Source organism: Nothobranchius furzeri, chromosome 6, assembly GCF_043380555.1.
Source record: "Nothobranchius furzeri strain GRZ-AD chromosome 6, NfurGRZ-RIMD1, whole genome shotgun sequence".
In the NCBI taxonomy this organism is placed as follows: domain Eukaryota; kingdom Metazoa; phylum Chordata; class Actinopteri; order Cyprinodontiformes; family Nothobranchiidae; genus Nothobranchius; species Nothobranchius furzeri.
The window spans coordinates 28,703,533-28,731,081 of NC_091746.1; the positions used below are offsets into that span (position 1 = coordinate 28,703,533).

Below are 27,549 nucleotides of genomic sequence, written 5' to 3' on the forward strand. Positions count from 1 at the left end.
AAGGTTTCCACAAACTACTCTGGGAAACCTGCTTTCCATGAAACAGGTAAACACTCTCTAAAGCTAAGACTTTGTGTGTTTGACGTCTCTTCCACAATATTTACGGTTCATGCTAGACCATAAACAGCGTGATATGAAAAAGTACAAACTGAAACCAAACGTGAGTCTCGTGATTTTACTTTCATACCGACGCTTCCTCTAGCGGGCGGACCTTTTGTGCGTAGCTGATGTTTAGAGGGAACCATTTCACAAGTGCACCGCTTCGTCGCCATTGGTTTGATATTTGTTTACTTCAAATCGGTTGGCGGAAACGCGATCAAAGTAAACAAATAAACTTTTATTAGCATTTCAAATTCTGAAATGGAAGAGTTTAGAAGACGAGGAGGCTAGGCTGTACGTGTGTGAATTAAGCTAGCGCGCTAGCTTAGCTGCTGTTTATCCCCGGCTAGCTCTGTACCCTAACTAGTGGGTAGAGAATGAATGCAGCTTCGCAAAGTTTCACAGGGTTTTAAGTCAGAACCCCGCATTTTTGTAGTTTAATATTTTAGCTTCCCTAAGCTGCGTTGAAATCAACTGTGCACGCTGTGTGAGTTGCGTCTCTTCTATGTTTACAGTAATTTATGTTTTGTTGTTATTTCTCGTTTCCAGAGTACTTTATCTTTGCTTAGATCGTAAACATGGGTTCAGAAGTGGAATTTCTGCGCGATCAAGGTCAGATCAAACGAGAAAACGGCAACTTTGATTTGTGTGGCGTCTGAAATCTGTGAAATTTGGAATTCTGGGGGGAAAAATCTAAATACTTTTAACGTTTTGATCTATTTTCAGTCCGCAGGTTAAATTCTGCTCTCAGCCAGTATCAGCATGGACAAAACGCTCAATCTTCTCAGGTAAAATGTAAACATCAGTTAGCTCTTAAAAAGGCTGAATCGGATCTTAGATGATATCAGAATCGGATGCAGCCATATTCAATGCAAAGAGAATATTATCCACTTTATAATCTAAATCTTGCCTCTGTCAGTGTGCCCCAGGGCAGCTGTGGTTACAACGTAGCTCATCACCAGGGTCTGAATGTGTGTTATGTGGATGAGTGATACTGGAGTCCTCTGACTCAGAAAGGCGGTTTACAAGTGCGAGTCATTTATCATCCATCATGTGTCTCTTTGCCACTGTAGAGTCTCTGTCCCCATCTTACATGTTTTGTACTGAAGTCTTTTAGGTTTGATCCCGTTCTGGCTGCTAAAGGGAGACCTGGGGTGAATGAGAGTGTCACGTTGAGGAGTAGTTGAAGGCGGACCATCTGTGGTGGAGCTGACCAGGAGGCAACAAAGGCAGGCATGGATAAAGTAAAAAATGATTTAATGGTAGCGCGGGAACGAACAGCACGAGACAACGATGACAAACAAACCACAACGATCTGACACAGGACATACGAGACGAGAGGTGTAAATACACGGGGGGAAATTAGGAACACATGGGCAGGTAACAAGGGGTGGGTGAAACCAGTAGGGACTAATCAAGGGCAGGGGCAGATCGTGACAGAGAGTTGAGGGGTTGAACGGGACAGACTGGCTTCATGTCACTCACAGTGTCACAGCGAGTGGGTGAAGCGAGGAGAGAACACGCAGTACTCTATGAATCATGTAAGAGCAGGATAAACTAGGATTATGGTTTAATGCTTTTGACATGACAGAGAGGAACGGAGGACGAAACGTGAAACTAACCTGGAAACGAATGTTGAATTTTCACGTGTTTCTTAGCAAGTATGCATAAAACTTACCATTAACTCAAATGAGTTCAATAAACAGACTTATCATGGATATGAATCCTGATCGATGATCTCATCTGTATCTGTTTTGTTTTGATGACTCAGCAGATGGGAGTGTTTAGTAGAATTGGATGAATGCAAGTTTTTTTGACCAACAGGTGGAGGAGACGCAGCAGGAGGCGCTTGCTGCACCCTGGCTCTCAGATAGAGGGTTGGATGAGTTTTTATCTCAATAGTTTTACGTGTAAAACATATGACACGCGTTTGTGACATCAGTGCTCCTCTTGTGTTACAGTTTAATGGCTCCTCTTCTAGCAGAATACGATCGGCACATGGATGAGATGACCGAACAGCTGCAGAAATACCAGGTAGGGTTTAGATTTTACCGGAGCGTTCAAACTCACGGCCTTATGAGTCAGTTTGGCTCTTTAAGGGGTGCACTCCCAAGGAGCAGGCAAGGGCGAAAGATTAAAAAGCTGATGATGAAAGCCTCTCGAGAGATCTCTTTGTCTCCAGGTAAAGTTTTTGAAAACACCTGGTGCCTCTGTGTGCTCGTTTAACAGGAGCTGATGGCGGACATCAAACTGAGGCTGGAGAGGGTCGTGAAGGAAAACGAAAGGTAAAAAATAAAGTTTCACCCGTGCGGCTATGCATCAATTATATATTTCACCAACCTTCCAGTGTGTTGGTCCTTACTGTTCACGAGGCACCGACACTGAGGGTGTTTTATGTAACATTTGAAAACAAGCGGAGTACCACCCGCTAACGTCTTCCACCTTCTGCAGGTTGCACTCGGAGCTGAGGGAGTCTGTCGAGCTCCACGCTCTTCCCGGGACTTCAGGAGCAGAGAGCAGCACAATAGAAGACAACGCCATCATCAAAAGCCTCCAAGAACAAGTTCAGCTCTCTGAGCAGGTCCGTGCACGTCTAGTCTTGGTGTCTAAGCTCTTCTAGATGAAGCATTCAGTCGTAGAGACGGCAGTAGCTCATGTAGAGCGGGTTGACAGTAGTCAGAGAGGTGAAGGACTGATCCCGGCTCCCACCAGAGAATGCTGCTGTTGTGGTCTTAACCTGCCTCGCCTGCTGGTGGTACTCGGCAGCCTCGCCTCTGTCAATGCGCTCCAGGGCAGCTGCGGCTACATCATAGCTCATCATTAGCAGCGTGTGAATGTGTGCGTGAATGGATGAATGATGCACTATAATGTAAAACGCTTTGGAGTCCTCTGACGCTGACCGGTGCTACACAAGTGTGGGTCATTCAGTTGTTAATGTGCACGTAATGTTTCAGGTCAGTTTCACTTAGCAAATATTTTCTGTCATAAACTTTTTTACACACAAGGGCTTAGAAGTAGGGATGCACCGATCAGGTTTTTTTGCTGCCGATCACCGATACCGATATCAAAGAATGCTGATCACCGATACCGATCACGTGGATTAGCCAGAAATTTTCGACAACATTATAATGAGTGCTACAAACTACATAATCTGGGAATAAAGGAAATGCAACCTAATCTAAAATGGTCTGTATTAGGGTTGTCACGGTGTGAAAATTTAACCTCACGGTTATTGTGACCAAAATTACCACGGTTTTCGGTATTATCGCGGTATTTTTTTAAACGTGCTACATTTTCACACAATTAAATAAACCCTGTATGTCAGGAAAATATTGTCCTCAGTTTATGTCTAAATTTTGCCTAAAATGTGTTATTTTGTAATTCTGTTTATTTGTTTACATTTTTCCCCTTTAGCCTTTAAAATACCAATATTTGCCCATAACTTCTTATTTTTTGTCTGTTTGATGTCATCATTTTAAAAGTATTAGACCAGATGATACTCAGTACTCAAGTAGCCTTCTAATCAGATACTTTTTTACCCTTACTTGAGTAATAAACCCTATATCAGGAAAATATTGTCCTTGGTTTGTGTCCTTCCAGTGAGCTTTGCAGATGTGGGAAAATGTCATCAGGCAGTAATCGTTGTTAAATTCATAATTATTCTCGGAGAGAGACCAACTCTTATCTGCCCCTGGGAGCCCCGTAACGCATAGCGTCATTTCAACATGGCGGTGTCCGCGACACGGTTTATATGCAGGTAGCGGCGCTGCGGCTGCTTTATATAACGACTCGTTGCATTCTCCCTCAACCCAAATCCTCGGATCACGCATTTTAGCTAAAACGCTAACGTTAGCTTGCCTTGCGTTGACTGTAGAGTTGTGGGTGACGGTCACGCAGATGTGTCATGAGATTTGAAGCGTTGCTGCCTTTCACAGACACTTTTTCTGCACGTGCTGCAAACAGGATAGCCGTCTTCTATCAACTGTCCCTCGGCATTCTTCATATATCCAAAAGATGCCCGTACTTCCCACTTTGTCTTCTTTGAGGGATAATAAATGTCCTGAGCGCTGCCGTCTCCTCCTTTGGCCATTATTTCAGCTTTAGCTTCAAGAAAGTTTTGGTTGTAAACAACAAAGTGCGCATGTGCCGCCGGCAGCTTCAGCAGATGATACGGTGGCTGGAGACGTATAGATCAAATTGATCTATTGACCGCTAAAAAAGCGGAGTGTGCGCCGCTGCGCCAGTGACGAGCGCGTCCACACGTCGTGCTCAAACACAGACAGAACTTACCAGAGAGAAAATGAACCGACGCGAACGGCTGTGTGTTAATTATATATTTTTTGGTGATGCCACCTTAAAAACTTGTTACTGTGGCCGTGTGCAGAACGCAGCTGGAGTTCATGAATAATCAGCGGTCTGCCTGCTGCTCCGCATCTCTGCTCTAAAGAATCCCCGCTACTCTGAGTCCATATAAATAACATAATAAAGGTAGAAACTGGATCTCTTTTGGGCTCCTTGTGGGTGTGTAAGCTAAGGGCATCAGGGGAGCCTGACAACCTTTAAGGAGAACCAAGTTGCTCTCCTGTAATATGAACCCAGTATCCGAGTCCGGATCAGTCTGAAACCACGTGATCGGGGCCGATTTCCAATCATGTGATCAGATCGGGACATGCCTACTTATTTTCCCTAATTCACCTAATCAGATGTTGGTGAGTTTGCAGACCAGAAGAATTGTTGATATATTTTTTTTCTTTCATTCATTTTCGGTGCACAGAGTAACTATATTCATATTTATTATTTTAAAGGTCTAAAATACATTTTGTTTTTTTATTTATTTTGTTATTATTGTTTGCACTGATGCTCAGACCAGATAGGGAGTTTAAAATCATGCTAAATGTTAGCAGATTCCAACCAGCTGATGATTTTTTTTACTGCATGTCTAAAAGAAACACTTATAATTCAAGTTCAATTCAAGTTTATTTATAAAGCGCCAAATCACGACAAGAGTCGTCTCAAGGCACTTCACATAATAAACATTCCAATTCACAGTTCATTAAGCCAATCAGAAATAATGTTTTCTACATAAGGAACCCAGCAAATTGCATCAAGTCACTGACTAGTGTCAGTGACTATACAGCAATCCTCATACTAAGCAAGCATGCAGCGACAGTGGAGAGGAAAACTCCCTTTTAACAGGAAGAAACCTCCAGAGGATCCTGGCTCAGTATAAGCAGCCATCCTCCACGACTCACTGGGGATCGAGAAGACACACACACACACACACACACACACACACACACACACACACACACACACACACACACACACACACACACACACACACACACACGATAATAAATCATCTGGATTTCAGTTTAACACTTTAAAGTGGTACTTCAAAAATGTTATTTTTCATTATAATCGGTCACTCTTGAGTTTTTTATGCAGGCTGAACATGAAAATAGTCTCCTACACCTATCTCCTGCATTAGCTTCTGACTCACCCATCTGGACTCGTGACGGGGAACACTGCCGTTGGTTTAGCCTCCAGGAAACCGCAGAGAACGTCTCAGTTAGTAGAAGCTAACTGTTAGCTTTAGCAACTTCACCACATAGCAGAACTCTCCCAGGCTTTGGTTATTTGTGGAGATAAAACATTAAAGAGCAAACCGGGTCAATGGTAGAGCCCTGTTGCTGTTAGCCAATCAGACGAGAGATGTCCAAATATCAGGAAGTAAGTATCCAAAACCTGCCGTCTAAAGCACTGATGTGGCTCACTCGGTCCTGAAACAGATGCACCGGAGCTTTTTTTTCCCCAGAGTAGGAATTTCAAGGCATTCATTTCATCTAGAGACCGCTGCAAATGTATTAAGATATGACTAAAGGATCTATTTAATGGACCGAGAAACAAACAAACCCACATAAAACCTGCATATAAAAAATCTGTTGCTGCATTAAATGGTCAAAAAAAAAAAACGTAACCATAATATTAAATATATCTGCAGGTCAGGTGATGCTGCATGTCTGAAGCACTCCTTGTGGATTCTTAAATCGCCTCCGAGTCTTTACTGCGCTGCGTCAGAGCTGGAGTCGGATGCAGGTGGATGCTGTGAGCATTCATCATGACTGGAAGTTAGATTCGACGGTCCGTTTACTTTTGATCTCGGCGTTCCGCTGAAAGCAGCGGGAATCTGCCGCTCTGGCTTTTGTCAAAGTATTCCCTGCAAACTTTCAACCGGCTTTACCTTCCATAGAAACAGAAAGTGAGACATGGTGGTTATTTGAGTGTGTGTGTGTGTGTGTGTGTGTGTGTGTGTGTGTTCAGGAACGAGTGCAGGCCATGGAGCTGTGGCAGACGGCAGCTCAGGAGCTGGACCGCCTGCAGCAGGTCCAGCAGAAGACCGTCTCTGACAGGCAGCTCCACGAAGCTCAGAGGCAGCAGCTCAAGGTTTCCACACCAAGTTGCAGAGTCGGCACTTTATTTACTGCACAAATAGAAAGTATCAAACTTGTCCATTTATTCACACTTAAGGTTTGTCCAAACTTCTGCCTTTCAAACCCCCAGAAGGCCTTCACCACTAGGCGGAGGCCTCGTCATAGCAGCGGGGCTAATTAGAGTTGTTTGGGCCCAGATAATTAGGAGGTAATCGCCATGGCGGTTAAATCTTCCTGTTGTTTTGCATCGCAGGACCAGCTCTTTCACTTCCAGCAGCACACTTACAAACTCCAAACGACCAATCAGAAGCTAGAATCGGTAAGTAATGCTTAACTAGAAGTGTGTTAAATCACAGCCTTCCAGTTAGCCGTGAGATGGAAATGCTTTGCTGTTTGCTAAAACGAACCCTGCTCTAATGATGAATCTTGTAAGTGAGTGAGTCGGTTTGTGAATCCCTCTGGTGCTCGGGTACATCGGACTGTCAGCTTACCCGGTAATCCTCCATCTAAATGGGCATTTTTCGTGTCACCTGAACTCACCGGTACTTTAAAATCTCACCTCTCAGGCTGTTTAGGAGAAGCTGACCTGACTCCCCTGCTGTGGGTATATATAAAACATACACACACGTGTGGTGTGAGGAGTGTAGTAATACTATATCTCTCTAATGCATTTTTGATGTGTGGCCAAGCCTTGGGCTCTCCTCGCTAGCAGCTTTCTTCACTGCCTGCTTGTGAGAACATTCACTTTTGTAGCGGCGACTGGCTGACACCGGCTCCTCGGCCGGCAGGGGGTGGGGGGTCCTGAAGTTGGTTTGGACATCATGTTTGGAGCCACGCCTCAAAGATGGCCTTCCTGTCTTTCCTGCCACACACAGACGAACCAGCAGATCCTGAAGACGGTGGCGGAGCAGAGCACAGAAATGGAGGAGCTGCACTGTCAACTCAGGTAATACGAGCTACGAGTAGCTGCTGCCGCCGAGGACTCGGCCATGCAGACCTAATCCGTAGCATCACATTGGCTCATTAAAGGTGTGAAACAATGACAAACATATTTCTGATTCTCACGGGTCCCTCTGAGTGTTTCATGCAGGCTGAACATGAAAATAGTCTCCTACACGGATCTCCTGCATTAGCGTCTGATAGAAAACAGACGGTGAAACTCTAGGATTAGAAAATCCTGACAGATCTACGTCACACTGAGGAGTTTCCTGCTCCTCCACCCTACTGGTTGAAATTGGAGTTAAAAAGGTCGAAAACAACCCTAATAGCGCTAACAATGAGCTAACACTGACACGAGCCATCCATCTGTCCGTTTTCGTCCGCTTATCCGGGGTCAGGTTGCATGGGAAACACTCTCTGTTGTTTAGCAACACCTTTTTCTCGTGGATTCACCCATCTTGACTCGCTACGGGGGAGAGCTGTTGTTGATTTAGCGTCCAGGAAACAGGAGGGAACGTCTTGGCTTGTATAAGCTAACCATTAGCATTAGCAACTCCACCACACAGCAGAACTCCTCCAGGCTTGTGTTAGTTGTGAAGATGAGACATCAGCGTTGCAGAGCAAACAGAGACCAGTGGTAGAGTCGTGTTGCTGTTAGCCAATCAGAGGAGAGATGTCCACATAATGATAAATACGATCCAAATCCTGCCGTCTGAAGCCATTTTCTTCTCCAGCTGATTTGTTCTTCCTGAAACAGGCTTATCTGACACTTTTTTTCTCCAGAGTACGACTTACCAGGGGCGGCGTTAGGCCCGGCTACTTGGGCTGAAGCCCCGGATCTTTCATGATAAGCCCCGGATCTAAATCGCGGAAGTAACATGCAGTACCAAAGTCCAACAGAGAGGGCGCAGCTGGCAGTAGTTTGTATACAGCCTGCCTGAGCCTCCACCACTGAAGAAGAAGCCCTTCAGCAGCCGGCTTCTTCTACAGTCTCTGCCTGAAACACATGAGTGAAGATGGACATAAGGACGTTTTTTTAGACCAAAAGTACAACAACAGAACCCCAGCTTTGATGAGACTGGTGTTGACTCAGGTTTGTGGGTCTTATTTGAAAATATTTGTGGTGCTGCTGGTTTGCCTAAAGTTAGCTTACTGTCAGGTAAAGTTGTTGGGGAAAGAAAGGGAATATTTACTATCATCTCACACTAAACACTAACAGGAACAATACTCTGCCCTGAATATGCTTAATATGTAGCTTCAGATTAAAAATTATAATAATAATAATAATAATAATACATTTTATTTCAAAGCGCCTTTCAGGACACCCAAGGTCACTTTACACAAAACACGTAATAAAATACAATAAAACAATAATAAAACCCAAAGAAGAAAAAACAGAGAGAAACATTTCAATAAAATCAGAGGTTGTAGGCAGATTTAAACATATGTGTTTTGAGTTTTGATTGGAAAAGGGTAAAACTGTCGATGTTCCTGATGTCTGGGGGAAGTGAGTTCCAGAGTCGAGGAGCAGAGCGGCTGAAAGCTCTGCTCCCCATGGTAGCGAGACGGGCAGAAGGAACCGCAAGATGGATGGAAGAAGAAGATCTGAGTGAACGGGACGGGGTGTGAATACTTATAAGGTCTGAGATATATGGAGGAGAGAGGTTGTGGATTGCTTTGAAGGTATGGAGGAGAATTTTGAAGATGGGCCTGAATTTAACTGGGAGCCAGTGGAGCTGCTGGAGAACCGGCGTGATGTGGTGAAAGGAAGGGGTTCTGGTGATAATACGGGCTGCTGAATTCTGGACCAGTTGCAGTTTATGAAGGAGTTTGTTGGGGAGACCATAAAGAAGTGAATTGCAATAGTCGAGACGGGAGGTGACGAGGCTGTGGACGAGAATGGCGGCAGTGTGAGGGGTCAGTGAGGGACGAAGACGGTTTATGGAACGTAGATGGAAGTATGCTGACCGAATTAAGTTATTAATGTGAGCCTGAAAAGAAAGTGAGCTGTCGAGGATGACACCCAGACTCTTGACATGAGGGGAGGGGGAGACTATGGCGCTGTCAATAGTTAAAGAAAAGCTGTCAGATGTTGAGAGGGTGGAGTTAGTGCCAACTAGAAGAAGTTCAGTTTTATTGCCGTTGAGTTTGAGGAAATTAGAGGTGAACCATGATTTGATTTCAGAGAGGCAGAGTGTAAGGGAGGATGGTGGGAGAGTTGAGTTGGGCTTACTGGAAATGTAGAGCTGGGTGTCATCTGCAAAGCAGTGAAACTGGATATTGAATTTGCGGAAGATTTTGCCGATAGGGAGGAGATATACTATGAAGAGGAGGGGCCCCAGGACAGAGCCCTGGGGCACACCTGACTTGACTGGGGTGGGTTCTGAGGTAAAGGATTTTAACTGGATGAACTGAGTGCGGCCAGTAAGGTAAGATTGAAACCAGCGGAGGGGGGTGTGAGTGATGCCTAAGGAATAGAGTCTATTAAGGAGGATGGGATGAGAAATGGTGTCAAAGGCCGCACTCAGATCGAGGAGAATAAGAATAGAGATTAAACCAGAATCAGCAGCAATGAGTAGGTCGTTAGTGATCTTGATGAGAGCTGTTTCTGTGCTGTGGTGGGGACGGAAGCCAGACTGAAACTGTTCATAAAGGTTATTGCGGGTGAGATGTGAATGGAGCTGAGATGCAACAGTTTTCTCAAGGACTTTGGAAATGAAGGGAAGATGGGAAATGGGACGGAGGTTATTGAAATCATTGGGATCTAAACCAGGTTTTTTTAGAATAGGGCTGACTGAAGCGGATTTGAATAGGGATGGGACCGTACCAGAGGATAGTGAGGAATGAATAATGGCTGTTATAAAAGGGAGCAGAGAAGAAAGGCAGGATTTAACTAAAACAGTTGGAATAGGGTCCAGTTGACAGGTGGAAGGTTTGGATTTGGTGATGTAATCTAATATTTCTGAGGGATGGGGAAGTTCAAAGGAGGAGAACGGAATGGTGGGTTCAAATAAATCAGGAGAGGGAGGGGAGGAATGAGGTAAAGAGAGATGGATTCTATTGACCTTCTCATTAAAAAACTGAAGGAGAGAGTTACAGGTTTCTGAAGAGTAAAGATGGATGGGTAAGGAGTCGGGAGGCTGAAAAATGCTGTTCATGATGGAAAATAATGTTTTAGTGTTGCTGGAGTTGGACGAGATGAGACCGGAGTAATACTGAGATTTGGCATGGGAGATGGAGTCCTTGTAGAGAGAAATCTGAGCAGAATATAAGTCTTTATGGATGGTGAGACCGGTTTTCTTGTAGAGTCTTTCAAGCCTCCGGTTAGTAGCTTTCAAGGAGCGAAGGGCAGGGGTGAACCATGGAGCAGACCGAGTAAAATATACAGAGCGGGATTTGATGGGAGCAAATGAATTAAGGATAGAAACCAGACCGTTATTGTACTGAATGACAAGATCATCGGGAGTAGAGGACAAATTAGGGGTCAAGGTGGCAAAAGTGGAGGACAGGGAGGCTAGATCAATGTCCTTAATATTACGAAAAGAAATGATACGTGGTGACTTGATGATGGAGAGACGGAGGGGAACAGAAAAGGAGATGAGGAAGTGGTCCGTGAAAGGGAGCGGGTCAGCTGTACAGTTGGAGGGGGTCAGGCCGGAGCAGCAGATTAAATCCAGGGTGTGACCTTTAATGTGAGTGGGAAAATTGGCATATTGATGAAAATTGAGGCTGTCCAAAGATGAGGAGAAGTCTTTGCTGAGGGGGAGGGCCATATTGTCCATATGAATATTAAAATCACCAAGTAAAATTACATTTGGGGAAAGGGCGGACAGATGGGATAAAAGAGCAGAGAGTTCATTTAAAAACTCAGGGCTGAACTTGGGGGGACGATAAACAGTGACAATTATTGTGGGGGTCGGGCCGGAGAGTTGACAGGCGAGGCATTCCAGAGTGGTGAGAGGAGGAAGGTTTACGGGAAGGACCTTCCAAGTCTCGCGATACAGTATCGCGAGACCACCGCCGCGGCCCGACCCACGGGGTTTGGAGAGGTAAACAAATCCGGGAGGAGTACAGTCATTGAGTTGTGAGAAATCGCTGGGTTGTTGCCATGTTTCGTTCAGACAAAGAAAGTCTAGCTTATGGTCACTGATGGTATCTTGGAGGAGATGTCCTTTACCAGAGAGGGAGCGAATGTTGAGAAGACCAAAATTAGCAGTGCGGAAGTCCCTGGCGACAGGAGCATTAGTCCGACTAGCCAGCCGGGCTAACACGCTGGAGTCGGCAGCTCGGCAGGTATTCCTGGGTAGCCGCCGGCTAGTCGTGGACCAGAAGGAGGGTATTCCTTTGGAGCCGTCGAGATGGAGGTTCCGCCGGGACCCCCGATGGATATACCGACGGCGAGGCTGGAAGGTGATGTCGGGGAAGAGGCACAGAGCTGGTGGTGGAGATCCGGAGTAGCGAAAGCGGAGGTTGAAGAGCTCCGCCGCCGAGTACTGGAGAAGGCCATCCACGGACAGAAGAATGAGCGACAGGATGATCCAGGCCAGTGCGAGGCACACAGAAATCCTGCTGGACCACATTATGGAGTGGAGCAGGGAGGTGGTGATGTGCAACCAGAACGCAAGCTGAGCAGGTAGGTGAAAATGAGTTTTCACCGACACAGGGATGTGACCAGGGTGAAAAAGAAGAAAAAAAAATACAAAAAGTTTGTTTGCCAGCGAGCAGCGGCAGCGAGACGCGCCAGCGTTCACTCAACCGGAACCGGAAGGTTATGTGGTACAAGACATATATATATATATATATATATATATATATATGATGACTAGTGCGTGTCACGTGTGAGCGCGCGCGTGTGTGCGCGCGCACGTGCGTGTGTGTGTTAAGCCCCGGATCTTCTTCAGTCCTACATCCGCCCCTGCGACTTACAAGGCATTGCTTCTAGAGTCGGCTGCAAATGTATTGATTAAACGAGTGATCGACTCCTCTAAAGCTGTCTTTTAAGGCTCGGTTGGTGTTTGAAGCACAGGAGCTTCACCGTAGTCCCATATTTACTTTAAACGAGTGAAATCCAGTCCTGGTCCCTGATGGTACTGTCCTTCATGTCTCCACTGAATCAGAAGTGTTGGACAAGGGAGACGCATCAAACACGGGTGCCCAACATGCATTTGTGGTGTTATTTTTCACTTTTGCTCCTTAAAGGGACTTTACGGAGTTTTGAATTTTTATGCTCGTGATCGCCCCCTCAGGCCAAAAGCGTAACGGCAGCTTCAATAGTAGGACAGGGGAACACGCAGCTAATGAATTAAATAATGTGGTTCTGTACCTTTCTCTTTAGCACAGCCGACAAAGGTTTATGATGGGTCAGTCCTCCTGCATGCTCAGATCATTCCCTTCCCTTGCTTGAAAAATTGTTCCAAATGAAAGTTGAACCCACATCTTTTTTATCTGTGAATTCAATGCCGTTCGGCGAGTCTCAAATAAAAATTTGGGCATCTTACTGTAAAAAATATACCATTAATGTAAAAAAGAAGCTCTAAATAAACTATGTTCACATCCAGAATCAAACCCAGTTCTTCTGCATGAGAGTCTGACATCTTACTAGGTGAGCTAAAGCACCAGTGACATGTTTTGTATCTGTAACATTTATATCCTTGATGACAGCTGAAACAACGTCAAACCAAAGAACGGTTCGGAGTGAAAATGGTTATTTTGTTGCTAATTAGCAGGAAATATCTAGAAGAAAGTTCTACAGAAAGTAGCTAAGGGTCCTCAGAAATGTAGCTAGCTTTGTCACTAGGCGTTAGGAACAGCGACAAAGTGGCACTGCCTCTCTCTCTGCTGCTAAAGCTACGGATAGCAAATGCTACGGGCGATGCCTGAGCGTGAACGCGCGTGAAGCAGCCTGCTCGACCCGAGCATCTCTCTTTTTCTGTGATTTTACAGAAAAACAGGCAATCACAGTAAAAATGCCAGGGCTCATTCTACAGGACCAGGGCATTGCAGGAGAATGTATGAAGAAGACATTTATTATTTCTATACATGTTTTGGCTGTCAACCTTCCATAATGCCCCTTTAAAACAGACATATTAGTGAAACATTGAAGTATGACTCAACATCAACAGGCGGTTGGAGAGACAAAAACCTGAAGTCTAGAAATCCTATTGTTGCCACGCGGTGTCCTTGTGTTCAAGACAACATGGCGACCCAACAAATAACAAGCTTGCTTCCAAAACGACGTTGCCATTATTATTTTTTTTGTTAGTTTTCGGTTCAGTTGTTTCTGTCGGTTGCACGGCTCGGGACGTGGTGTTCATTAACGTCGGCGTTTCCTTTCTGTACGTCCGTAGGCAGGCTAAGGCTCAACTCAGAACAGCCACCGCCAAAGTGGACGAGATGACCAAAGTGCTGCACAGTGTCCAAGACCAGATACGCAGGAGAGTGAGTGAAACGCGTTTATTAGCAGCGAGTTTGAAGTGGATAAACGAGTGTTTATTGTGGGTCACACACTGATGTTCGGCGTAAATGTACACCATTCCTTTATGGATGTAAAAGCAGAGCTTTGGCATTGCTATGGGAACCATTATGAATAAAATGATCCACCTGTTTAGATATTTTGCTTTTGTAATTAGGAGGAAGATGTTGCAGAGGCTCAGGGCCGAGAGGACGCCGCAGACAGACGCCTCCAGCAGCTTCAGACCACGCTGGGACAACTTGAGACCAGGTGAGAACATTTTTAACTCGCCACCATTTTACAAGTAACCACCCCCTCTGGTTGTAACGATAGCCGTCTGGCAGAACTTCTTAGATTACTAAAGTGCTGCAATATTGATTTTATAGAACGTCGTGGAATTTTATATCTGAGTTGTAAGTGTCACAAGGCCAAGCAGCAATTCTCAGCTTCTCCTCTTTTGCGAGATCTCTCTGCTTTCCTTCATTTTCAGGCTAAAAGCTGCATCTCACGAGGCCGAGGTGGTTCGCAGAGAGCAGGCTGTGTGGGAGAGGAAGGTCGGGGAACTCCAGGCACGGTGCGCCACTCTAGAAGAGGAAAAGTATGAGGCGCTGTCCAAAGTCCGCCAGAGTGTTCAAGTTGCTGAAGAGGCCGTCCTGCAGAAGGAGCAGGTGACCGCGTGCCTCCAGGCCCTCCGCTTGTTTATCACTAGCCGAGTATTCCCAGCGGCAACGTTCTCACAGCCCGGCACGCTTCCCACTGAAACAGCTTCCTGTCCTGACTTTCCCTGCAGGCCCTGATGAGAGAAAAGCAGAAGACAGAAGAGCTGCTGAAGACCAACGAAACCATCAAACTCCTAATCCAGGAGGCTACAGTCCGGACACGGAGAGAGGTGGATGAGGGTTAAAATGGTTTTGGTGTTGTGCGAATGTTGATGACGTCATAACGACCCAATCACTTAAAGAAGCGCCGACTTTCTGCTTTCAACAGGTTTCATTAAAAAAAATGTTTAGAGTTGCTTTCTTAAAGGTCTCGTTCCCATGGAAACCATGTAATGCTTGTGCTGTTTGAGCTGCGATCTGACTTCCACGTGCATACGGAATGTAACTTAGTGTGTGTGTGTGTGTGTGTGTGTATGTGCGTGCGTGTGTGTGTGTGTGTGCGTGCGCTCGCTCTGTCTTCATCCCCAGTGAGTCGTGGAGGATGGCCGCTACTGAGCCAGGATCCTCTGGAGGTTTCTTCCTGTTAAAAGGGAGTTTTCCTCTCCACTGTCGCTGCATGCTTGCTTAGTATGAGGATTGCTGTAAAGACTCTGACACTAGTCAGTGACTTGTTGCGACCTGCTGGGTTCCTTATATAGGAAACTTTTTTCTAACTGGCTTAATGACCTGACCTGTACTGGAATATTTATTATGTGAAGTGCCTCGAGACGACTCTTGTCGTGATTTTGCGTTTTATAAATAAACTTGAATTGAATTGAAAACACTTTATAACCCTTTATTAGCGTTACTTAGTGCATTATTAAGCATTAATAAACTATTAACAACTCCTTAACCCTTTTATGTAATGTATTACTAAGCAACCACCCACCCACTCCCAGCCTTTGTCCTAACCTTAACTCATTCACTGCCAATAACGACTAAAGTCGTCATTTGCATGTTTTTACTGTGGGCGTCGGACGAGCCCCCGCACCGTGAGAACAAACATCTCAGCTCTGAAGCCGATCTTCATCCGCATACGTCACACCTCACATGATCAGGAAACAGAACATCCATGTGTTAGGAGATCGTTTTGGGCCGCTGCTGTAAAAAAAGTGAGGCGTGAACCGGAAAAGCGTCTTCCGATCACAATTCAACAACGGATTATGAAAGAATGGATGACGCTCGAAACGCGTGGATCCTTCCTGATGTAAGAGGTGAGTCTCCGCTTTGTTTTGGTTGTTTTGGCGTCGACATCATGCTAGCGCGCAACGTTCTGTCGCTCCTAAAAAAACAGTAAAAACGGCGAAAAACGCTGGCGGCGAAGGGCTTTAGCGGTCAGGAAACGGCTGGCAGCGAATGAGTTAAGAACACTTAATGGTTAACGATAATGAGAACGTTGATAAAAAAGCAAGTTGTTTATTAATACTTAATAATGCACTAAGTAACGTTAATAAAGGGACCCTTTTTGTAAAGTGTTACCACATTTTCTCCAACCCCCACCTCCGGGGTCAGCCACAGACGGGAAAACGATCGGGTCGGAAGAAGCCATTCTCTTCTACGTCACAGGGAAAAGTAATATTGATGGGTTTTAACAGTAAAGTAGAACAGTTTGCCATGCAGTGCATTATGGGATACTTTGAGGTCCCAAGTCCGCAGAAGGATGCATCAATGCGTCTTCGAGCACCAGAGCTTTTTCCTCCTCGGAAAACGACTCTCAGAGACTTCATTCCCACTCCAGACCGCGGCGGATTTACGAGGGATGAGACCTTTAAATACAGAAATCCTGCCTCCAAAATAAGAGCGCTGTAAGCCCATCCACAGACGTGCTGATTGGTTTGTTGCTCTTCTTCATCAAGCTCTTCTTCTTCTTCTTAATCACGTTAATCCGGCGTCTTACTCACTCGCTGGCCTTTAAAAGTGTTTCATAGAACCAGAGTTGATGAGCTAGACATTCTGGTAATCGTGGTCCTACATAATTTTCTTTTTAATCCCTCAGGTGCTTTTGTCAGTCAGGTGGATGTTAATTTTAAATATCGCAGCAAAAAGAGACCTTTTTTCACTTCATCTCCATTTTTTACCTCAATTTCATTTAGAGGTTCTCAGAAAAAAGGCAGAAGCGTCGAGTAAAGATTTAAGTTCTCAGACGGCCACAAGCAGTAGTCAGACTTTATTTCCTCTTTACAAGGACCCGGTTTTAGTCAGAAACAATACGTCTAAGTGCAAAGTTATCGATGAAATCCTATAATGTTTTATTATAAATGCAGGATTAGAATTTTCTCTGTTTTTATCATAAAAACAAATAAAAATGAAAATTATTCTAAACGTTTTATATGTTTGAAGAAACTTGAAGGTGTCCTTGATTTTCAAACCACATTTACCTTGTTGTTGAATGAAGGCCGCTTGGGTGCCCCCAAGGCACTTTACAACACAATCAGACATTCACCCATTCACACACACATTCACACATTGGTGGTGATGAGCTACATCGTAGCCACAGCTGCAGAGCACAGGCGCCACCTCCAACCACCACCAGCAGGCAAGCTGGGTTAAGTGTTTTGCCCAAGGACACAATGACAGCAACACACTGAGCGGGAATCAAACCTGCAACCTTCCGATTACAGGGCGAGCACTTAACTCCTGTGCCACCGTCGAGCATGTCACGTTTTACTTAGTAACGTAACGCCGACGGAGAAAACGTTTGTTCTGAGAAAAGCTAACTTAGCACGTCATACGCTTAGACACGCCCCCTCAAGTTAGCATGTCCCAACCCACTTCAGCTGAACGCTAGCCTGAGCTAATGCTAACAATAACTATCTATCTCCAGCCCGAGCTACTGCTATCTCCAGCCTGAGCTACTGGTAACATTAGCCTGAGCTACTGCTATTTCTAGCATGAGAAACTGCTAACGCTAGCCCGAGCTACTGCTATCCCTATCCGGTGCTACTGCTAATGCTAGCATGAGCTACTAGTAATGCTAGCCCAAGCTACTGCTATTTCTAGCCTGAGCTACTAGTAATGCTAACCCAAGCTACTACTATCTCTAGCCTGAGCTACTGGTAACACTAGCCTGAGCTACTGCTAATTCTAGCATGAGAAACTGCTAACGCTAGCCCGAGCTACTGCTATCCCTATCCAGTGCCATGGCTAATGCTAGCACAAGCTACTAGTAATACTAGCCCTAGCTACTGCTATCTCTAGCCTGAGCTACTAGTAATGCTAGCCCAAACTACTGCTATCTCTAGCCTGAGCTACTGGTAACACTAGCCTGAGCTACTGCTAATTCTAGCATGAGAAACTGCTAACGCTAGCCCGAGCTACTGCTATCCCTATCCGGTGCCATGGCTAATGCTAGCACAAGCTACTAGTAATACTAGCCCAAGCTACTGCTATCTCTAGCCTGAGCCACTGCTAATTCTAGCATGAGTTACTGCTAATGCTAGCCTGAGCTACTGGTAACGCTATTCCGAGCTACTGCTATCAATATCCAGAGCTACTGCTAATGCTAGCATGAACTATTGAACAACTCATCTCTGTTGATGGTCTACAGCAGTAGTTCTCAATCCTGGTCCTGGAGGATCCAGCGTGTTTCAGTTTTAACTCTGTTTCGACACACCTGGTTTCATTCAGCAGGTGAGCAGAGAAACGACTCAAACATGCAGGATACCGGCCCTCCAGGGCCAGCGTTGAGAACCAGCGGTCTCCAAACTATGAATAAATGCCAGATAGATCCACTCACAGTTTTAATGTATTAAAGCTGCTAAAATCACAGCTGACAACAAAAAGAACCTAATCTTCCTGTGTTTCAGTTTTTTGCTGTAATAAAACATAAATCGCTTTAACGTTTTGTTTTTGTGTCTAGAACAATCTGGATTAACATGGAAGTGCAGTCAGGGCAACATCTGGGGATAGATCGTTGGATTTTATTTTAGCTGTTTTTTCACTTTGCTATGAATAAAATGTGCCTTTTTTTCTTTTCTTTTTTTTGCTCCACCAGGTGGATAGTGTGCGTAAACAGTGCAACGTCCAAATCCAGCGAATTACAGAGGAGCTGTCTGCGCTGCAGTTGGTACAAACCTGCTCTTCTAGAGGGATTTTCCTTCAAAATCACTCTAAACCCTATTTTTTTCTCTAGTGTCTGCCTGTCTACTTCTGTCTGCAACAAACCCTTTCCCTGTCAACCCTTGTTCTGGTTTCCAACCCAGGAGTGTGCAGATAAAAAGTCTCAGATTGAAAGGTCCCTGCGTGAGAGAAGAGCTGTAGAGGAGGAACTGGAGAAGGTATCCATGAAAGCCTCAGTGAACTGGGAAGGTGCCTGCTGTTTGATGGTGTGACTGTGAATGGGTAGCGGCGTTAGCGAGAGCCTGTGGTGATTCTGTTCAGGTGTACAAAGAGGGCAGGGCAGAGCCGGAGTTCGAGAGGATTGATGCCCTTCTTCAGAGGTGTCTGAATGCAGAGAGACTGAAGGACGACCTCAGCCTAACGCTGCAGAGCACCCAGAACAAAATGAAGACAATGGAGATGGAGTAAGTGTAGCTTAGTGTTGTGCGGCTGGTTTTATTGTGAGCAGGAGGTGAAACCCTCGCTCGTCTGCTTGTAGGTACAGCGAGGAGCTGTCTCGGTGCCAGGAGGAGGTGCGGCAGCTTCGGCGTGCTCTGGCTGCGGCGCGGGACGACTGCGTCGGCGTCAGCGACGAGCGGCTGCAGCTGCAGCAGGAAAACGTGCAGCTACGCAAAGAGATGGACGAGCTCCGCAAAGCTACGATGCTCATCCAAAAAAAAGCCAAGCAGACGGTAATCAGATGGAAACCGCTTACGTCTGTGTCTTTCACCGTTTTAACTCCACTGAAGGTGTTATTATCCGGACATAAGCAGCCGAAATGAGCTGAATCTTTAGGTTTTTCCGTAATGTTGGCCCTTCTGCTGCTGTCACAGCTGCCACTCCTCTGGGAAGGCTTTCCACCTGGTTTTGGGTGTTTATGGGAATCTCTGACCAGCGTTCCGGAGGAGCATGTTCAGAGTGATGTTGGAGAGGAAGATTGGACTCGTTTATGTCTCTACTGGAAAAGATGAAGGCCCTTTCCTTTGGTGGGGTATCCCGATATTTTAGGCAATGCGATGGAGGTCTAGATGTGCTGCTCCTCCATATGGAGGTGGTTCTGGTGTCCAGGGTATCCGCGGGTCCTTAAAAAGTCTTAAATTTGCTTTTCCAAATTTAAGGCCTTAAAAATCCTTAAAAATTACTAATTATCCTTAAATACAGTTTCCAAAGGTCTTAAATTACCAAAGACCCAATAAACTAGATTATTTTATTTCTATGACATTTTCGTGAATTTCCAGTTAGCGTTCAGCATTTTTTGTGTACGATGTTGGCGTAAGCGGAACCGTACACATTCAGTTGGTTATGAAAGGGGGCTGTTTTTAGATGAGCACATTAGCTGGTTAAGCTAGTGGGAGATTGCACCATGGGGACGTGCAACTTTTATGGTAACTGGATGGCTAATCCCGCGTTTGCAACGTGGTTAGCACCGGTTCCAGGCAATAGCTGGAATTTTAGTTTAAATTTAATTTTTAAAAATAGCTTAAATTTGGTCAAAGTGGTCTTAAAAAGTCTTAAATTTGGCTTCCTTAAACCTGCAGATACCCTGGGTGTCTGTCAGGATGCCTCCTGGTTACCTTCCGTTGGGGGTGAGATAAATAGATCCTCTCTGATCTGGAAACATTTTTGTATCCCAAACACTAGCAGGGAATTTCTGCTTGGATCTGTTACCGTAGCAACCCAGCCTTGGATGGGTGTCGGAAAACGAACAAGCTAATTGTTTAAAAGCAATCTTAGATTCAAACAGACCTTTGGAAATTTCCGGTCCACTTTAGACGGGCAGGTCGAACCTCACAGATCTCCCCGTCTGGACCGGTACGGTGGGTCAGTGACGTCTAAAGTAAACCCTCGTCCTCCTCCGTCCTCCATAAGGTGTCACTGATGGAGCAAGAGTACAGCCTGAAGGAGCAGGAGCTGGACGCGCGGCTGAGCGAGCTGGAGGAGAGCAGCCGCAGCTCCAGCGCCGACCTGACCCGCCTCCTCGCCGCTCAGCAGAAAAGCACTCAGCGATGGAAGGATGAGGCCAAGAACCTCCTTCAGACCTTTGAAACTAAAACCGCAGGCCTTAAGTAAGAATCTCTACACTTTCTAAGTAAAGAAGATTTTTAAGACACACTGGTTGATTTCTGTTTATCAGTAAAATGTTTTATTACTCACCTGCTGGTCTGGAGTGGGAGACATGAAAACTTACTTTAATGTTTGCTTTGTTTTAGAAATCAACTTTGCTTTTTTGCTCATCAACATCGTTTAAGACATGCACCTCCAGTGGAGTGGCATCAAAAATCCTGGAAATGTGGCACAATTTCCAAAATGTTCATTTTAAATGGGAGAAAAAAAAATATAGAATTATGTACAAAATGTCTGAATACATAACTCTAATAAGGATCGATGAGTACTTTCAGGGTGCAGCGAGTGGTTGGGAGGTTTAAATCACATTTGGGAGAAATCAAAACCACAATTCTTCTGTGTTACTGTCCTACGAGCTTTTATTTTGAAGGTTTCTCTTAATTTCTTAAAGGTGTGGAACACTGAAAACCCATTTTTAATAATTATTTCTAATTATAACGAGTCACTCTGGGTTTTTCATGCAGGCTGAACATGAAAATAGTCTCCTACACCAATCTCCTGCATTAGCTTCTGATAGAAAACAGACGGTGAAACTCTAGGATTAGAAAAGCCTGACAGATCTACATCACCCTGTCACTTAACATTCATGGACTCACCCATCTTGACTCACAACGAGGAAGGCTGTTGTTGGTTTGGCATCCAGGAAACAGCAGAGAACGTCTCAGCTAGTAGAAGCTAACCGTTAGCATTAGCAACACCACCACACAGCAGAACTCCTCCAGGCTTGTGTTATTTGTGGAGATAAAACTTCAACGTTGCAGAGCAAACAGAGTCAGTGGTAGAGTTGTGTTGCTGTTAGCCAATCAGAGACGAGATGTCTTAATATGAGGAAAAAAAGACCCCAAATCAAGTCTGAAGCTCTCCTCTGAAATGGCTCACTTCTAGTTCCTGAACATGGTGCACTAGTGCTTTGTTTCCTCAGAGTACGACCTACAAGGCATTAATGCCTACTAGAGGCCACTGCACGTGTTTTGATTAAACGCGTTCGGAAATCGGCCCAAACTGGATTTCAGGTGCCTGATCAGGTCCGCGCTGACTTTCTCCACCTGTGTTTTCATGCGTTCTACTTACTGATAGTTGGCCGAATTGTCAGAGTACTTTTATTTCAGCATATGTGGTTTCATTTATCTGTTTCCTCTTCAGCACATCCTGAGCTCCTTTAAAGGAATCTCCTACCATCTTTATGCAGATGACATCCAACTGTACATCTCCTTTAAGCCCCATGAGATGTCTAAGCTGCAGCTGTTACACACCTGCTTAGACTCTATCAGAACCTGGATGGTGGGAGCTTTCTTCAGCTGAATGAAGATAAGACTGAGATCCTCATCTGTGCCCCAGACAAGCTGGTTCCCAAAGTCAGAGACTCTCTTGGTCAGCTTGCTTCCCACACCAAACCTTCTGTCAGGAATCTTGGCGTGACCTTTGACCCAGCTCTCACCCTGGATTCTCATGTCAGTTCTCTTGTTCGCTCTTCCTTCTTCCATCTCAGGAACGTTGCTAAGCTGAGTCCCATTCTGTCCCGCTCTGAACTTGAGACAGTTCTCCACACCTTCATCTCCTCACGCTTAGACTACTGTAACTCTCTTTTCACGTGTCTGAGCAGAACCTCCCTGAACCGTCTACAGGTGGTTCAGAACGCCTGTGCTCGGCTTCTGACCAAGTCCTCCAAACACACCCACATCACCCCGCTTCTCCTCCAGCTTCACTGGCTGCCAGTCAACTTCAGGGTTCATTTCAAGATCCTGGTTCTGGTCTATAGGGCCTTACATGGACAAGCACCATCTTACATTGGTGATCTTCTTAGTCCCTGCACCCCCAGCAGGTCCCTGAGGTCCAGTGATCAAAGCCTACTGGTTGTGCAGCACCAGGCTAAAGGTCAGAGGTGACAGATCATCTGCTGCTGTGGCCCCCAGACTCTGGACCTCTCTCCCCCTGAGCCTGAGATCAGTGGACTCAGTGGTCTCCTTTAAAAAGCAGCTGAAGACTCACTTGTTCAAGCTGGTTTTGGTGTGACCTTCTTCACCTCTCTCTCTTTATTCTGCTCTCCCCACCTATTCCACCTTCCTCAGGATCCACTGATTTCCCTCTTTCCTGTTCACTCTCTCTCTTTCTTTACATTTTTTAATCACAATTGTCTCTTTTTGCTCATTTTAAATATATTTTTAACCATTTTCAAAATTCTTTTTTATATTTTTACATTTTTTGTTTTTATGAAGCGGTTCATGATTTTTATCTTGAGAGGCGCTATAGAAATGATGTTTTCTTCTTCTTCTTCTTTTTTTGAGCCGTTGTCTTCGTCTCACTTTGTCTCTCATGTGGAAAACAAAAAAAAAAACGCAGGGAAACGCGCTCGGTCTGAAACGTCCACTCATCCCCAATTTAACGGAAACTAGTTAGCAGCCGGCAGAGCTGGTTTTAAAAGTAGATGAAATATAAAATTTTAATACGGTGCTCCATTCAAATCAATAAAGACATTGTTGTTTTTGTTGGAGAACGAGTCTTTACTCCGATCCCTCTCTGCCGGAGGACCTTATCACATCCATGTGCATCAGAAGCTCTGCAGCGCTTCAGACACAAATTGATTTACCACTTATGGTTGTTGTGCCCTGAGCGGTGAGCCAGCACAACGATGGGATGCGTTTGAAATGCTGAACATGTTAAAACACTCGGAAGCCAAGCTTGGTGAATGTTTCTCGGCCTCAGCTCAGCTCTTTGTTGCGTGTTTGTTTCAGGGCAGAACTGAAGCGGCACAAGCAGCGGTCACAAGAGCTGGAGATGCAGCTGAAAGCCGACCACAACACGATAAACGAGGTTTGTTTTTACTCACAACAGCTCAAGAATCACGGTTCAGTTAACCCAACGTGGAACCGTGACCAAAAGTCCACCAACTGCTGGTGTTAAACATGGTCTGGCACCCAGTGGCGCTCCTAGAAAACTTTCATAGGGGGGGCTAGTGCAAATTTTGGGGTGGCACAACTAATTTATCCCCAAATTATCCTATGCGTCCAACACATTTACCTCAAATTTAAGAAACAAACATTTCAGAAATAAAACAACATTTGTGTTATTGTTTCAAATTTTAGTTTCATAATATTTTTAACTCATTCGCTGCCAGCCGTTCCTGATTGCTAAAGGTTGGTTTATGCTTGACGCGTCCGCGAGGTCCGCACGGCTCCGCGCGGAAAAGTTGCATCATTTTGCGTCATTTTAACAACCACGCCCCTCCACCGCGTCTCCGCACGGCCCAAGATTTCCGCAACTTGCACCTCGGAAAATTTCTAACCACGCTGACCGTCGGACGCGGAAAAACATGGCGGACCGGCACGGCAGAGGTTGGTAAATACAGACATTTGTATGATTCAGCTCTCAGAGATCACCGTGATCAACATTTTGTTAATAATTCTTGGAGAGAAATAGCCCGCACTGTCGGAAAAGACGAGAACGCTGTTAAAAATGCTGGAATGCCATGTTGTAAACAGGAATTTCTACTTCTACTATGGTGTAGTGTTGGATGCATGCTGTAGAGCTCCATGCTGCCCCGTTCAGTTTGGGAGAATATTGGCTCACCGCAGAGACGAGCCGCGTGAACCATAAACGCTGCGAGTTGTGAAGCTCGTTCCAGCCGCGAGCTGCATCACCAAGCGGAAAGTGAACGCGTCAAGCATAAACCAAGCTTAAAGCCCTTCGCTGCCAGCGTTTCTCACCGGTTTTACTGTTTTTTTAAGAGTGACAGAACGTTCCGCGCTAGGATGATGTCAACGCCAAAACTATGCGGAGACTCACCTCACCTCTTACATCAGGAAGAATCCGCCATTTCGAGCGCTATCCTGGGGCGACGGTGGCACAGGAGTTAAGAGCTCGCCCCGTAATCAGAAGGTTGCAGGTTCGAGCCCCGCTCAGTCTGTCGCCGTCGTTGTGTCCTTGGGCAAGACACTTAGCCCACGTTTCCTGCTGGTGGTGGTCAGAGGGACCGGTGGCGCCAGTGCTCGGCAGCCTCGCCTCTGTCAGTGCGCCCCAGGGCAGCTGTGGCTACATCGTAGCTCATCACCACCAGTGTGTGAATGGGTGAATGATTTTGTTGTAAAGCGCCTTGGGGGGTTCCCGGACTCTAGGAGGCGCTATATCAAATACAGGCCATTTACCATATCCGTTCTTTCATAATCTGTTGTTGAATTGTGATCCGCTCACATCAGGGTTTTTAATGATATTATTTTAGCCACTGATTCCGGTTCCCATGTTGCCCTGGTGATGTTGGACCTCTCAGCTACATTTGACACGGTGGACCATGACATTTTATTGTCCCGCCTTGAGAATTTGGTCGGCATTAAGGGATCCGCGCTTGACTGGTTCTGCTCCTACTTTGACAACAGGTCTATTAGAGTTAGAATGGACGACTGTTCATCTCCCGCTGCTGCTCTTCCTTGGGGCGTTCCACAGGGGTCTATCCTCGGCCCCCCTTTTATTTAGCATTTATATTATTCCACTGGGACTAATCTTCAGGAAGTTTAACATTAACTTTCATCTTTATGCGGACGACTGCCAGATTTATGTTCCATTGAAGGCTTTTACCTCCATCCAGCCGCTCCTTGATTGCCTGAGTGAGGTTAAAGACTGGCTGTCAGCAAATCTTTTGCTGCTGAATGATTTTAAGACCGAGTTTATTGTTTTTACTCCTAATGGCTCGTCTTCCTCCGCTCCTGATTTTTCTGCTCTTCCTTTTAAAATTAGTCAGACAATTGTTAATCTTGGAATTAAAATGGATGTGGCTCTAAAAATGGACTCTCACGTTAATCACATGGTTAAATCATGTTTTTATCAGCTAAGACGTCTTTCCAAACTAAAACCCATTCTGAATCGGCGCCACCTCGAGACAACCATTCACGCTTTCATCACCTCAAGGTTGGACTACTCCAACGCAATTCTGTTTGGTATTTCAAAAGCCGCATTATCTCGCCTTCAGCTGATACAAAATACGACGGCAAGATTTCTGACCAATACTGGCCGTCGTCAGCACATCACTCCAATTTTAGCAAGACTTCACTGGCTTCCTGTGCACTACCGCATACGTTTTAAAATTTTATTGTTTGTTTTTAAGGCGCTGAATGGCTTAGCACCACCCTACATATCCGAGTTACTCACTCCTTATGTGCCAGGCAGGACTCTCCGTTCAGGTGACCTACACCTACTACAGATTCCCCGTCAACGCTGCAAAACCCGTGGTGAACGAGCTTTTTCTGTCTGCGCTCCAAAACTTTGGAATGATCTCCCACTGAATATCAGAATCTCCTCCTCCATTGGGGTTTTTAAGTCCCACTTAAAGACTTATTTTTATTCTCTTGCTTTTACTACCTAGCTATTTTATCGATGGTTTATTTACACTGTTCTTTGACTGATTTTATTGACTTCTCATGGTTCTTTTTGTTCTGCTCTAGTTGTTTTATTCTTTTATATTATTCTTTTTACCCTATATGTTTTTACCCCTGTACAGCACTTTGGTCAGCTCACATGCTGTTTTTAAATGTGCTTTATCAAATAAATGGAATGGAATGGAATGGCAGAAGCTTCTCCGGTTCGCGCCTCACTTTTTTTACAGAAGTGCCCAAAACGATCTCCTAACACACGATGACGACTTTGGCGGTGAACGGTTGGATTTAAAATGACGACTTTAGTCGTCAGTGACAGTGAATGAGCTAACTGTTGCTGTTTCAACAAAACCTGTTGGGATTTATCCATATTTTGGGATAAGGAGGTGGTCTTCCCTGGAAGGGGGGCAGCGGGGCGGACAACAGTTTCCAGGGGTGGCCTGGCCCCCCATGGGGGGGGGGGGGCGCCACTGCTGGCACCACGAGACCCAAACGGCAGCAGCAGTTGAACCTGAGATCAGCTGGATTTTCTCGGACGTCTTTGATCAGCGGTGCCCGATCCTGGTCCTAGAGGGCCGGTATCCAGCATGTTTTAGGTGTCTCCCTGCTTCAACACACTTGATTTAGTCAGCAGGTGATTAACAGGCTTGTGTAGAGCATAAGAGCTGCCGAACAGGTGATTCAACCACACAATCAGCAGTGTTGGACCTGGGGAACAACTAAAGCATGCTGGGTAGGCCCACCAGGACCAGGACTGGGCACCCCTGACACAGACGGAGCATTTAGTGATAATTTACATCTGTTTGTGTTTGGGTGCTTTGGAAAGTGACAAACTGCTTGTAATAAGCTGATGTGTGTTTGTTTGCTCAGTATGAGAGACGACTAGCAGAACATCAAGAGAAGACAAAGTCTCTCCAGAGAAGACTGATGCAGGCTGAACAGAAGGCCGCTTCCCAACAGGTAGTCTGCACGTTGACCCCGTTCACCTCTGCATGCAGCGGTGTCGATTCCTTACTGGGCTGCAGTTCGTTTCATTACATTTAGTGTTTTCTTCGTCTTACAGCTGACCTCACTGTCGCAGCGCTGGAAGACCGCCGCGGCGAAACCAGAGTCTCTATGACTTCACGTCCTAACGACCGTGTTAATACCGGCACGTTCGTCATGTTCACGCCTAACAACATGAACAGTTTTACCGCTGTCTGCCGGAAGCAGCTTCAACATAGTCGGCCTTATTCTGGTGAATTCTGCTCATGATGAGGTAGTCATTTGTACTTTTTATAAAGAAATGATGTGACCTCCGTCATAATAATAATAATAATAATAATAAACATTTCCTAAACAAA

The 27,549-nt window shown here is 45.5% G+C and overlaps 1 protein-coding gene across 7 annotated transcripts; it reads left to right on the plus strand.

Annotated features, from left to right (window-relative positions):
* Positions 1 to 24: 24 nt before the first annotated feature.
* Positions 25 to 27,549, plus strand: sclt1 (sodium channel and clathrin linker 1). 7 transcript variants are annotated; one of them, XM_070552082.1, is made up of 22 exons: positions 25 to 46; positions 649 to 711; positions 826 to 887; positions 1,924 to 1,976; positions 2,061 to 2,133; positions 2,329 to 2,384; positions 2,551 to 2,680; positions 6,424 to 6,546; positions 6,787 to 6,852; positions 7,409 to 7,479; positions 13,820 to 13,910; positions 14,102 to 14,193; positions 14,414 to 14,591; positions 14,714 to 14,812; positions 18,616 to 18,687; positions 18,824 to 18,898; positions 19,002 to 19,144; positions 19,219 to 19,411; positions 20,589 to 20,785; positions 23,576 to 23,654; positions 27,077 to 27,166; positions 27,270 to 27,549. In XM_070552082.1, the coding sequence occupies exons 2-22, from the start codon at positions 678 to 680 to the stop codon at positions 27,324 to 27,326; spliced, it is 2,034 nt and encodes a 677-aa protein (XP_070408183.1). In that variant the 5' UTR covers positions 25 to 46; positions 649 to 677; the 3' UTR covers positions 27,327 to 27,549. The 7 variants fall into 7 exon arrangements, 6 of the variants coding, with proteins under 6 accessions (XP_070408183.1, XP_070408186.1, XP_070408182.1 ...); XM_070552081.1 differs by lacking the exon at positions 25 to 46 and adding an exon at positions 234 to 321; XR_011520825.1 differs by lacking the exons at positions 25 to 46; positions 23,576 to 23,654 and adding an exon at positions 232 to 321.

What these genes read in the sequence shown, in the direction of transcription:
- sclt1 (XM_070552082.1), top strand. Translation starts at nt 678, where the DNA reads ATGGGTTCAGAAGTGGAATTTCTGCGCGATCAAG. An exon ending in AAAACGCTCAATCTTCTCAG is followed by an intron (nt 888 to 1,923) that starts GTAAAATGTAAA and finishes TTTGACCAACAG; the next exon opens with GTGGAGGAGACGCAGCAGGA. An exon ending in ACTAAAACCGCAGGCCTTAA is followed by an intron (nt 20,786 to 23,575) that starts GTAAGAATCTCT and finishes TGTTTGTTTCAG; the next exon opens with GGCAGAACTGAAGCGGCACA.